A 14,616-nucleotide genomic window follows, 5' to 3' on the forward strand; every position below is an offset into this window, starting at 1 on the left:
AATAATCAGTTGCAAAAATAACTACCCCCATCACTAATGATAGCCCTCGGAGTCCCAAACCTTGTGAATACGTACTTCTTCAAGAACGTGGTGACACTCTTTCCTTCATTGTTAGAAAGCGCTATGGCCTCCACCCGTTTAGATACATAGTCCACCACCACAAAGATATACTTGTTATTATAGAAACTCACAAATGGACCCATGAAATTGATCTCTCGAACATCAAACAACTCCACTTCAAGAATTGGCGTCATTGGGAGTTCATGCCTTCTTGAGATGCTACCACGGCTTTGACATTGGTCACAAGCTATCTCAAAGTCATGAGCATCTTGCTGGATAATAGGCCAATAAAAACCACTTTGAAGAACTTTGACCGCCGTTCTTGAGCTACTTGGTGTCCACCAACCGAAGATGAGTGACACACTTTAATGATGGGCATCATTTATACTTCGGGTATGCACTTTCTTATGATGTTGTCAGCGCAAACCCGAAATAGATATGGCTCATCCCAATAGAATTTTCGGACTTCACTCAAGAACTTTTTCTTTTGGTGGAAGTTCAAAGCCTCCAGCATGATGTCACTAGCATAATAGTTTGCAAAGTCAGCATACCATGGAATCATACCATAAGACCCCGCCATCACTTGCTCATCCGGGAATGATTCATTTATTTCAAGGCTATCTAATGGAGCCCCACCCTCTTCAAGGCGAGACAAATGGTCCGCCACTTGATTGTCACAACCTTTTCTATTTTTGACTTCAAAGTCAAATTCTTGCAAGAGAAGGACCCAACGTATCAACCTCTGTTTAACATCTTTCTTTGTCATGAGGTAACTTAGAGTCGCATGGTCGGTGTGAACAATCACATGGGTTCCCAACAAGTAAGCTCAGAACTTCTCAAAAGCAAACACAATAGCAAGCAACTCTTGCTCGGTGACCGTGTAATTCATTGAGGTACCGTTTAGAGTCTTGCTTGCATAGTAAATTGGGTGGAAGATATTATCATACTTTTGGACAAGAACGGCCCCCATGGCAAATTCACTTGCATCATACATCAATTCAAAGGGTTGAAACCAATCCGGAGCAATGATGATATGAACTGATGTAAGTCTCTCTTTCAAGCCCTCAAATGCCTTCAAACAAGCATCATCAAATACAAATTTCGAATCCTTCTCCAACAACTTGCATAAAGGGTTGGCTATTTTCTAGAAATCCTTGATGAATCTTCTATAAAATCCGGCATGCCTAAGGAAGCTACGAAAACCTTTGATGGAGATTGGGGGCGGAAGCTTGACAATAACCTCAATTTTAGCTTAATCAACCTCAAGCCCCTTTTTCGAAATCTTGTGTCCCAAGACAATGCCTTCCCTAACCATGAAGTGACACTTCTCTCAATTTAGAACCAAGTTCGTCTCTTCACATCTTTTTAATACTTGGGCAAGATTTTCCAAGAATTCATCAAAGGAATCCCCCACCATGAAAAAGTCATCCATGAAGATTTCAATGGACTTCTCAACCATATCGGAGAAAATAAACATCATGCAATGTTGAAAAGTTGCGGGTGCATTACATAGCCCAAAGGGCATCCTCTTAAAAGCAAAGGTCCCATAAGGACAAGTGGAAGTGGTTTTCTCTTGGTCCTCGGGGGCAATGGTGATTTGGTTGTATCGGGAATAGCCATCAAAAAGCAATAATAATCCTTTCCCATAAGCCTATCAACATTTGATCCATGAATGGCATTGAGAAGTGGTTCTTTTTGGTCCATTTGTTCAACTTTCAATAATCCATGCAAACCCACCATCCGGTGACCGTGTGAATAGGAATCAATTCATTTTTAGCATTTACAACCACGATGATTCCATCATTTTTGGGCACGCATTGAACCGGCTAATCCAAGAGCTATCCGATATATGGTACACAAGATCGGCATCTAACCACTTGATGATTTCGATCTTCACAACCTCTTGCATAGAAGGATTCAACCTCCTTTGATGTTCGACACTTGGTTCACATTCTTCATCAAGTTGAATAAAACCGGGCGGAATCCCTTGGATATCGTAATACACCAACCAATAGATTTTTTATATCTTCTCAAGATTACTAACAACCTTTCTCTTTACTCATCCATCAACCGGGCGGAAATAATCTTGGGCAACATGTTGTTAGGAACAAGGAATTCATACCTCAAGTGTGAAGGAAGAGGTTTGAGTTTCAAAGTAGGAAGCTCAATAATGAAGGGCTTTGCGGGAGGAGTTGCTCGGTGTTCTAAATCAAGATCAAGCTTCTTTGGATTGTAGTGGTATGACTCCAACCCAATCAATGCATTAACCGTCTCCCCGAACTCTTTTTCATCTTCCTCCTCATAGTTCATTATCACCGCCGCCAACATATCACCCACGTGTTCATGCTCAACAGTTATATCCATGGCTTTATCAATTGTATCAATAACCGACACAATACTTATATCCGTCAGTTGTTTCATTGACTTGCAAATATGAAAAACGACTTCTTCATCATTAATTCTAAATTTTAGGTCACCTCTCTCCACATCTACAAGAGCATGCCCTGTGGCCAAGAAAGGTTTTCCTAAGATTATGGGCACCTCGAAATCAACTTCACAATCCAAGATAACGAAATCAATAAGAAAAATAAATCGATCTACTCTCTCAAGCACATCATAGAGGATACCAACCGGTTTCTTCACGGTTCTATCCGCCATTAGCAATCTCATTGTTGTGGGTCGGGGACTGCCCAAACCTAACTTGTTAAACATAGCAAGCGGAATCAAGTTGATGCTTGCTCCAAGATCACATAATGCTTTGGCAAATTTGTACACCCCGATTGTGCAAGGAATGGTGAAAGCTCCCGGATATTCCTTCTTTTGAACCAAGGCTTTTGTCACAATAGAGGTACAAAGATGTGTAACTCCCACCATTTCAAAACGAGCATTTCTCCTCTTGGTCACAAGATCTTTCACAATTTTTGCATAACCGGGCATTTGTTCAAGTGCTTCCACTAAAGGGATGCTAATTGAAAGCCCTTTCAACCTCTCAATAAACTTGAGAAACTTTCCATCATCTGATTTCTTTGCCAACCATTGAGTAAATGGAGTATGAGGCTTTGTAACGGACGGTAAAGCCCTTGGTACCTCATCTACCGCTTTCTTGCCTTTTGAGGCTTAATCAATTTTCGGACCGTCTTCAATAACAATGGGATTTTCAATACTAGCCTGCTTTTTCTTTGGAGTCACTTCTTCGTCAACAACGATGGGTTCTTAAACCCTTTTATAATCATCAACCACCACATCATCTTTCACCAATGCCTCTCCCCCAATTGTCTTACCACTCCTCGTAGTGATTGCATGGCATTTATGATCACCATAATTCCTTGGATTTTCAACCGTATCACTAGAGAGTGTACCCTTTTGTCTTTGGGTGAGAGTGGCCTAGATTTGGTCAAGTTGTGACTCTAATTCTTGATGGAAGTTGAATGAGAACCTACAATTTGCCCTAAGCTTTTCATTTCGTCCCTTTTTTTCCGAAAGGAATCGGTTGACTCCATATTTTTCAACACTCTAGATAGCATATCTTCTATTTTATAACTAGCGGGGTCGCTAATGGATGGTAGACTTGAAACAATTTGGCTCCCCTTTAGTGGGACATAAGGATTTGAGCTCCGGTGGTTGTTGTAATTGTTGTTGTAACCCCTTTGATTGTTGTTTTAACAACCTTGATTGTTGTCCCGCCAATAAGAATTCCCACTATCTTTGCTCCACCTTTGATTTTTGCTTTCCTTGTTCCAACCTTGATTCCCTTGACCTTACCGTCAAGATCCTTAATTAGGACCTTGGTAGTTCGGACGGGAACCCCCCGCTTGATTGTTGATAAAGTTGGCTTCCTCCTCACACACTTGGAAGAATTGCTCATCCATAGAATCCCCTTCACAAGATCCTACTACATTTATTGTCTTGGAGCCTCCACCCAACACATGTTTAGTGAGGAGACCCATTTGGGTAACCAACTTTGCCATGGTCTCATCTCTCTCTTCATCCATCTTTATTGTCTCCCTAGAGAAGACAATTTTGGAAGGACCTTCTCCATCCACTTTAGTTTTCCTAGTGTGCCAAGCTTCATTCGTCTCTATCAATTTATCTAGGAGAGCACTTATCACTGCATAAGAGTTTTCCATTACAGACCCACCCGCAATATTATTTGCCACTGATTTGTTGACAGTATCAAGTGATCGGTAGAATGTTTAGAGAAGAACACTATCGGGCAACCCATGCTTTGGACAACTCTTCACTTTTTTTTTTTAAAACGAGTCCAAGCCTTGTGTAGAGCCTCAGTTGGAAGTTGATAAAAGTTGTTGATTTCGCCACGGAGTTGTAACATCCGGGAAGGAGGGAGGAATTTCTTGAGGAATGCTTGAGTTAACTCCACCCAATTAGTAATAGAACCGACTCAAAGATCATCCAACCATGCGGTGGCCTCACCCCTGACAGAGAACGGGAAAAGCCTCAACTTAGCCGTCTCGGTGGAGACATTTGGATGCACATTGGTAGTGCAAACCCCAAGAAAATTCTTTAAGTGCTTATTCATCCGTTGGTAGACCCCTAAATAAGCCCTTAGTGTTGAGCAGGTGCAGCATAGTATTGTTAACAAGGAAACTCCAGTTTCCATACATAGGAGGTGGGCGAATAGTGGCTGCATCACCCGGCTCCACAATCATTATCTTCATCCGTATTATCACCCATTGCACATGAGCCAACACAACAACAACTAACAAAATAAGAAGATAAATAAAGACTAAAATAAAGTTTTACACTAGTTAGTGAATTTCTAGACCGTATTCCCCGGTAATGGCGCCAAAATTTGATACGCCCAAATTACACCTTTAAAATAGGAGTAAGCGGTCGCTGTCAAATATAGAACCCAACAAGGTTGGGGTCGAATTCCACAGAGAATACAATGAAGAAATAAACTCATTAAGTGTAACGCTTGACTAATAATCTATATTTCTAGAGACGAGAATGTGCAAAAAGTTTGGTTTTAATATTTATCATGGTCATTGGTAAGAGAATGCTTGATTTTTGATTAACAATTACTAAAGGCACTAAGGTTGTGGTTCCAATGGAAAGTAATGCAACGGGGTATTAATCCAACTCCTTTATATGTGTAGATGTACTTAAATATGGGATACAAAAGCTTATCAAAAGTTTCTCAACCAAATTGATAAAGATCATTTCTAAGCTTTCTTAAGCCTTAGAATGTGGAAAATATGAACACCCATTTTATCTCAAGTAACTCTCCTATCTCTAGCTCAAGTTATTAGATGAGGTTTATAAGCCTCAAATCCTTGCTATTCACTCTTTTCCTAACTTCCCCTTTCTTTCTCAAGCAAAGGACAAGTGACTAGGCCCAAATAATGTTGTACACCATTAAATAATGAAGAGTAAATAGAAAAACATCATCACACATAAATGGAAGCTGAATGCAAAAACCTAATCATATAACTAACAGATTTGATCCCACAACCTTAGCTAAATGATTTAGCTCGTCATACTCATTAAATAAAATGTAATAGCAAAGAGAATATTCATGGAAGATTACAATAATGATAATGGAGAAGATGACAAAAAGATGGAGAATCTTCTTAAAAGCTTCCACAATAAATGATATTCAAAGCTCTCTCTATGCTAAAAGACAACTAAAAAGTGAAAAGTGGGGAATATTCAATAATGTGCACAGAGCACTAGGTACAAGTATTTATAGAGAGAGGACAAAAAGTCAAATTTCGGACAATTTAACGACTTACTGCCCAAGTTTGCGGTCGCAACTTGAGTTCGCGTTCGCAAAACACTTTGTAATTCTTCTCAGTCCTTCTGAAGATGCGGTCGCAACTTGAGTTTGTGTGTCGCATCTGCTTCGCAAATTCAGGCATGTAGCTTGGCTTACTGGGTATTTGGGCCTCCAAGATGCGGCCGCAACTCCAAAGTTGCGGCACCATATTCTCGTCGCATTTTGAGGATCTTTGTTCAGCTCAACTGTAATTTCTCTGGGCAAAAGATGCGGCCACAAATCCAACTTGTAGTTTCACATTTTTACCGCAACTTTGTGCTATTTTGCTCTTTTTGTTCCATTTTGTCCCTCTTTTGTCCTCGACTCATAAAACCTGAAAACACATAAAAACACAAGAAAACATAAACAAGCACTTGAAAAGAGTACTCAAAAAGTATAAGTGGTGGATGTAAAAAGCCCTAAAATCTATGACTTATCAGACTGCCCATTGGTCTGGGGGTGGAAAGCTGTACTAAGAACTAATCGGGTACCCAAATCATCATGAAAAGCTCTCCAAAAATGAGAAGTGTAGATACTACCCCAATAAGATATGATAAAAATAGGAACCCCATGCAATCTCATAATATCAAGAATGTACAACTTGGCTAACTTCTACGCGATATAGGAAATTAGAACTGGAATGAAATGAGCGGACTTAGTCAATCGATCAATTATCACCCAAACTGAATCAAGCTTACCCAGGGTCTTTGGAAGACCCATGACGAAATCCATGGCAATCCTCTCCCACTTTTACTCGGGAATGGGCATCCTCTGAAGTACACCACCGGGTCGCTGGTGCTTGTACTTAACTTGCTGACAATTACCACACTTAGCCACGAAATCAGGTATATCCCTCTTCATCCGATGCCACTAATAATGCTGCCTCACATCACGATACATCTTAGTCGCCCGCGGATGAATAGAATATCGAGAGCTATGGGCCTCAGTCAAAATCAACTGAACACGCTCCCCTAAATCCTCAAGATTCCCTCAGAATCAATCATGGCCTCCTTGGCCTCACCTCTCAAGACCCTATCTCGAATATTGCTCAACTGAGCATCCTCAAACTGATGAGTCCTGATCTGATTTAATAAGGATGATCTCGCCTCTACATAAGCCAAACTTTGTCTGGGGCTGAAATATCTAGACGAACGAAACTGTTGGCCAGAGTCTGAACCTCTATGGCTAACGGACGCTCAGAAACAACCAAATGAGCTAAGCTCCCCATACTCGTGGCCTTGCGATTCAAGGAATTAGCAGCCACATTGGCTTTCCCTGGATGATAAACAATAGAGATGTCATAGTCCTTCAGGAGCTCCATCCATCAGTGCTGCCTGGAATTAAGATCTCTCTGGGTAAACACATGCTGAAGGCTACGGTGATCGGTGAAAACCTCACAATGGACGCCAAACAAGTAATGCCGCCAAATCTTCAAAGCAAAGACCACGGCCAAAAACTCCAAATCATGGGTAGGGTAATTATTCTCATGGATCTTCAACTGACGGGAAGCATAGCCTATGACTCTACCCTCTTACATCAACACAACACCCAAACCCACACGGGATGCATCACAATAAACTAAAAAATTCCTTACCCTCCACGGGTAATGCTAGAATCGAGGCTGAAGTTAAAAGAGTCTTGAGCTTTTGAAAGATCTCCTCACAATCATCACAACCGTAGTGTCGCGCACATGAGTCAGATAACCTAAACACTCCTTGTTGACTAATTTCTTCGTCTGAAGGAAGGAAATAATCTTCTTCGGAGCAGGGCTAGGAGTACCCCTCCACTCAAGTCTAAGAATGCCCGACATGACTAAAGTGACTATCTTGACATGACAGTCCAAGATCGCATGATAAGGAGAGAGTCAGGTCATACCCAAAATAATATCAAAGTCAACCATATCGAGAATCATCAAATCTACCCAAGTGTCATAACCCATAAAAGTAACCAAACACGACCGATAAACTCGATCAACCACAACAGAATCTCCGATCGGAGTAGATACATGAACAGGTACAGCTATGGTATCACAAGGCAAATCCCAATCAACGGCATGATATGCAGACACATACAAAAAAATGGATCCAGGATCAAATAACACAAATGCTGCTCTATGCCAGACAGAAACGGTACCTGAAATAACAACATCTGAGGCCTCTTTCTCGGGTCTTCCTGGGAATGAGTAACACTGGGCCCCATCACATCCAGATTGAGATCCACCTCTACTAGCCTGGGATCCACCCCTAGAAACCTGAGAACTGCCGCGGCCTGACTAAGCACCGCCCCTCTCAGAAGCACCTCCTCGGCTACCCAAAGATGCCAAAATTCTATGGGACTGATGACCTTGCCTGGGTCAGGGACACTCTCTAGCAAAATGATCGAGCTCTCCACATGCAAAACAGCCCTTAGAGGGCGGAGACTGATAGACTATAGCTGAAGTCCCAGCTGGAACAACTCTGTCTGCGGGTCGAGAGAATGAGCTCTCAGAAACTCTCTACTTGGATGGCCCACTAGAGGAAGCCTACAAAGCTGAATGCACTGGGCGATCAGAATAGGGCCGATACGGCCTAGAAGACTATCTGGCACCGCTCGAGCTAGAACCCCCATAACTCCTAAACGGTCGTTGCCTCTTCTCACTAACCCCTCCAAATACGCGGACCTTAGTGGCTGACTAAAGAAGCATGCTCAACGATGGATTGGAAGGACACCCCCACAGCCTCAAGCTGAAGGCAAAGCCCAGGGCACATACTTCTCAAGGAAGGCCCGATGAAACTGCGTCCAAGTTAGTGCAGGAGAACCCTCAGGTCTGCAAGCAATAAAATACCTCCACCAAGTCTTCGCATCTCCGCGAAACTGGTAGGACACATAGTCAACTCCATGGGACTCTACGATCCCCATCCTATGTAACAACTCATGCATGTCCAAGATGAACTCATACGTATCCTCTCCAGAAGTACCCGAGAACCTCATCGGCTCAAACTTTCCCAACTAGATCCTGATCAATCTAGGTCATAACAGGGCCCGCCACGGGTGTAAGATCATCTCCCGGGGTTAGCACTATATCTATCCAGGGAGACATAGCTGAAGCAGGGTGCGCTGCATGAGTCGGTCTTTGCTCAGCGGTCTGTACCGCAACTCTAGTCTGCAATCCTCCGCTCGAAAAAGTAACACCAGCGGCACCCTGATGGTCATCCAAATGGAGTAGAACACGAGCCATAGTATCCTGCATCATCTGCTTTGAAGTGGCCTCGGGTTGTGCCCGTGCTGGAGCCGCATCATCCCCAGCGGCCTAGTCCCGAACCTGCTGAACTTCAAGCTCTGAAGATGGAGATCTCTCACGGTGATGTCCTACCGCAGGAGCCCTGCCCCTAGCTGGGCCAGCCCCGCCGGCTCTAGCTCAATCGCGCCCTCTGGCTGTCACTCGCCCTCTGGTGACAGCTGTAGCTGCGGGCTCTGGTACCTGGTCTCGGGCTATCGTAGTTCGAGTCCTAACCATCTGTGAGAGAAGAAAAAAGAGTCAGATACCAATTCGATTATTCCAGATACCAATTAGAATGAAGTAATACGAAAGAATGAAGGAAAGTGAAGTTTCCTAAATGTCCTATAGCCTCTCTTAGATAAGTACGCAACTCATCGTACCTATCCACAAGACACTATTAGACACGCTCTTGTATTATAGATCGGGTAACCTAGGGCTCGAATACCAACTTTTCACAACCCAATTTCACTAAGTTGTGCGGGAACCTACCTTTTCCACTTTGGTAGGCGAACCCTTATCCCAACAATATTAGAAACATAAAATAATAAATAAATAAGAGGAAGAGATAGAAATATGTAAGTCTGACATAATAATAGATAAATAATGCGGAGATACATCAAAATCACCCCATAATCTGCCTAGTCATATAAGAACAACTAACTAGATTCTACAAGTCTAGAGGTAATAATAGTACATCAATATGTCTGAGAATATCAAGTAAGACATAAATAAAAGAAGAATCTTTAAAGCGGTGAACGTGCTCATGCTCACCCTGTAAGACTCCAAACAGCAACCCTCGAACTACTATCAGCCACAAGGAGTAGAGGTCGAACCCACCTGGAACTCTGCATTCATAAAAAGAATGCAGTAAGTGCAGGTCAGTACAAACAACAAGTACTGGTAGGTATCATAGGTCAACTAAGATTAGCTAACATATATCAAGGCAATAAAGTAAGATAAACAGGTAAATCAACAATGTATAAGTCAATCATGAGCTAGTAACCAAGTACACCTTATCACCTATGTTATAGCTTCTAAACCCAAATATGCCAAGTCCCAATATATTCAATATGAATCCGTATATCACAAGTACATCACAAGAATATCACAATAGAATCCATAGTACAATACAATGCAATAATGTATGAATATGAATGCAATGCATATGCACCATACATATGTACTCTAATGATGGAACATCACATCTCGGCAGAAAAACCCATGGGGAACCCGCGAAGTCCATGTACCCTCACAATTCCGGAAATAACCTCGGGAATCGCTACAGCACTCATACCTCGATTTCAGGATAAACATCGGACATCCGTCCTCACGCCACTCTCATCCAATTGAGCCCAGCTCATAACAGTGTTTCCTTGTATATTATCAATGTATCAACAGTATATCATGAAGGATGATAATGCGTAAAATGTATGAGTTCAATGTCAATAATCAAATCAATATCAAAAGTACCATACATGGGCACGCCAACAATATCAATAAAAGGCTACACAATAAGCCATAGTAGAAGCACTATCCCCTCAAACGACAACAAGTAAGGTGCTACAATATCATAATCAAGATATATCAATAGTCACCAATATCTACTATCTTTACGTGGCATCAAGCCAACAACTATAGAACAAGATACATCATAGCACAAGGGGGTGGCTAACCCCCAAATCACACAACAGTGTCCAACCTAAGATAATATCCAACCCAACTTCATACTCGAAGGTTTACATGAATTCTCCGATAATATCGTTTAAATATATGCTTCCCTAAATGAAGTCTCACTATAGGATAAACCGTAACCTACCTGGAATGCCGAACAATAAGGTCTCCACAATCACGTCTTAGTTTTTCCTTTCCTTTGAGCCTCAAGATAAAGAAAGTCTAAGCACATTCGAATCAAAAAATTAGAATCAAGAAGAACATCGATCAAACCTTACTTCTATTCAAGACCCAATTCCCTAAACTATGGAATAGGTTTTTAAACTAGAAGAGTAAAAGTATGAATCTAAAGGTCTCAACATGAAATTAAAGCTCTAGGTGATCAATTCCTATCAATATCAAACTAGAATAACCAAGAATTTACTTAAATTCGGATTCTAGGCAAAACCCCCAATTTTGAGTATAAACCTTAACTTATAATTCCATAAGTTAGTCACTAATTGGGAAGAAATTATGCAATAAAATATTGTAATCATAAATTCCATGCTTAAAGAAGCTAACCCAACTAATAAATCAAGATTACAAGGCCTAGAAGAAGAACTCATTGAACCCTCTTTCGATTCTTAAACTCTTAGCGAACTAGCATGATAATGGAATCCTAAGGTGATAATGAAATCATCGTCCAGCTCAGCTTCTTGTCTTATTCGAAGTGAAGGGATTTCTACTTCGGCTGGTATCACTGCTTTAGTACTATACACCAACAGGTATGGGGTGGCTCCGGTCGAAGTCCTGGCAGTAGTGCGGTTTCCCAGCAATGCATAAAGCAATTGTTCATGCCAGTCTTTGTAGTTATCAATCATCTTGCGGAGGATTTTCTTGGTGTTTTTGTTGGCGGCTTCCATAGCCCCATTCATTTGTGGCCGATATGCAGTTGAATTTCAGTGAGTGATTCGGAACTGCGCACACATGTTTTTCATCAAGTGACTATTTCGATTAGCCCCATTGTCTGTTATGATTTATTCTGGGATGCTGAATCGACATACGATGTTGTTGCGCACAAAGTCTGTGACCACTTTCTTGGTTACTGATGAATAAGATGCTGCTTCCACCCACTTGGTGAAGTAGTCTATGACGACCAAAATGAAATGGTGTTTTTTTGACGCAGCTGCCTCAATTGGCCCTATGACATTCATGCCCTAAGCGGCGAATGGCCAAGGCGACGTCATAGTATTCAGTTCCGTCAGAGAGACCTTTATCAAGTCTCCATGAATCTGACACTTGTGGCATTTCTAGAAAAAATTGCTACAGTCATTTTCCATGGTCATCCAATAATAACCTGTTCTCAAGATTTTCTTTGCTAGCGAGGCCCACAGGTTTTGGCATGTACTTCTTCAATCAATCTTGTGGCTTTAACCAAGTTGACGCATCTAAGTCATCCCAAATCCAGAGTTCTTATTACAGGACGTTCTTGTTGAGGAAGAAACCATTCACTAACTTCTTGATAGTCCTCTTTTGATTTAAGGTGATTCCTTCGGGATATTCTCCTTTCTCCATGAACATTTTAATGTCAACGTACCAAGTTTTTACATAAGTATCTGCCTCTACAAAAGCAAAGTGGGCTGGTTGATCTGTGATTTCGATTTTGACAGGATCAATGTATCCGTTGTTGGGATACTGAATCATGGATGCTATTGTTGCCAATGCATCAGCAATTTCATTATGGGTTCTTGGTATGTGTTTGAACTTGACTTCTTGGAACCGACTTGCCAATCTTTGCACAAGTCTAACATACGGTATGATCTTTTCATTTTTGGTGGCCCACTCTCCTCGAACCTGATGAATTAGCAAATATGAGTCGCCGATTACTTGAAGATCTTTCACATCCATGTCGAGGGCTAAATGTAGACCTAAGATACATGCTTCGTACTTAGCCATATTGTTGGTGCAATTGAAGCTCAACTTGGCAGCCACAGGACTATATTAGCCTGAGTCTGAAACCAAGACCGCTCCGATCCCTGATCCATTAAAGTTGACTACTCCATCAAAGTACATTTTCCATCCTAACTCGTCTTTGCTTTCTTCGCCTTCAATTGTCATTATTTCTTCATCCGGGAAGTAAGTCTACAAAGGTACGGGATTGTCATCTACCTGACTTCCCGCCAGTAAGTCTGCCAGTGCTTGCCCTTTAACTGCTTTCTGCGCGACGTATTGAATGTCGAACTCACCTAACAACATTTTCTATTTGGCTAACTTCCCTATGGGCATGGGCTGGCCAAAGATGTACCTTAGTGGATCCATTCTTGAGATCAAATGAATCGTGTACGTAGCCATATAAAGTCTCAACTTCTGAGACACCCAAGTCAGAGCGCAACACATCTTTTCCACCAAGGAATACCTGGAATCACAGGGTGTGAACTTCTTACTGATGTAATAGATAGCTCTCTCCGTCTTGCTTATTTTGTCATTTTGTGCCAACATACACCGAAAAGCATTTTTTGATATCGACATATACAACAACAAAAGGCTTCCTGGCCTTGGCGGGACCAAAATGGGTGGATTTGACAGGTATCTTTTAATCGTGTCAAAGGCCTTCTGGCAGTCCTCCGACCATTTAGTTGATCATCTTTCTTGAGGAGTTTAAGGATTGGTTCTATGATTACTGTGGACTAGGCAATGAAGCATCCAATGTAATTCAACCTTCCTAAGAAGCTCATGACCTCTTTCTTTGTTCTTGGCAGAGGTAGTTTTTGGATTGCTTTAATCTTGGTGGGATCCAATTCGATACCATGACGGCTGACTATGAATCCTAGTAATTTTTCGACAAGCACTCCAAATGCGCATTTTATAGGATTCAATTTAAAATTGTACCTGCGGAGTCTATCAAAGAATCTTCTTAAATGCTCGAGGTGGTCCTCACCCACTCGGGATTTGAGGATGACATCGTTCACATACACCTCTGTTACACTTCGTAGTTTCGTCCGTTGAGATTCATTAGGTGTTAGTTGTCCTAATCATGGAAACTAGAGTTATCTTCTAGGATATATGAGATTATATATTCCTATATTACTTTTGTGGGGGTTTAAGCTCATCAAATAAGCTATGGAAGGATTTGAGAACAAGAAAATTAAGGAATTGAGTTTGTCGAAACTTTGGGAAAATTTGGAAAACTTTTTGGATAGAATTTTCGTCCAACTTGGGAGAGGTATATCTCCTAGAATATGAGAAGTTTTGATGTGTTTCTTTTATCCAAATTGAAGTAAGAGGTTCAAGTGCTAGGAAGCTTGCCAGGGTTTGTGGAACTCAAGATTTCTAATGGTGTTGATGTTGGAGACTTCACTTTAGTGGAGTAAGTTAATCCAAGACTTGTTATTAAGTAATTAAGGTAAGATTTCACATATTTTGCATATGGTTAAGGTTGTTTTATTGTTATGCCATATAGGTAAAGGAAGAAAAGTGGAAATAGAGTTAAGGTATGAACTTGGAGACATTATGAGCTATAGGTTAACTTGAATTGCAATTCTTGGCATGTTAGGAGTATAATCTTGTTGTGGATGTTATATATGATGTTGAGGAAATATTGTATGTAAGCATATATAGTGTTGTGTTGTAGCCATTGTTATGAATGATCATGAAAAGGAGTTTTGGGATTGGATGATGCTTAACTTGAATGAAATCTCTTGATTGTGGTATTTTTGATAATATCATTGGTGATTGGGAGTTGTTTTGGAATTTGGTAGAAGTAGATGAAATAGGAGAAATGCTGCCCAATTTTTGCTAGCTTACCAATGATACTCGTTTGAACTTAAGGGTGCCTTTGAACCCTAACCTTGGTGTGAACCCTCTTAAATGT

General features: G+C 41.2%; 1 protein-coding gene across 1 annotated transcript; it reads right to left on the reverse strand.

The window, feature by feature from the left end:
• Window positions 1-2,115: 2,115 nt before the first annotated feature.
• On the reverse strand, window positions 2,116-4,187 carry LOC132608274 (uncharacterized). Its single transcript, XM_060322323.1, has 2 exons — window positions 3,909-4,187; window positions 2,116-3,084 (listed from the first exon to the last, which is right to left on the reverse strand). Exons 1-2 carry the CDS (start codon window positions 4,185-4,187, stop codon window positions 2,116-2,118), a joined length of 1,248 nt encoding a protein of 415 aa, XP_060178306.1.
• Between the last annotated feature and the right edge of the window lie 10,429 nt (window positions 4,188-14,616).

Source organism: Lycium barbarum, chromosome 8 (assembly GCF_019175385.1).
Source record: "Lycium barbarum isolate Lr01 chromosome 8, ASM1917538v2, whole genome shotgun sequence".
Taxonomy (NCBI): domain Eukaryota; kingdom Viridiplantae; phylum Streptophyta; class Magnoliopsida; order Solanales; family Solanaceae; genus Lycium; species Lycium barbarum.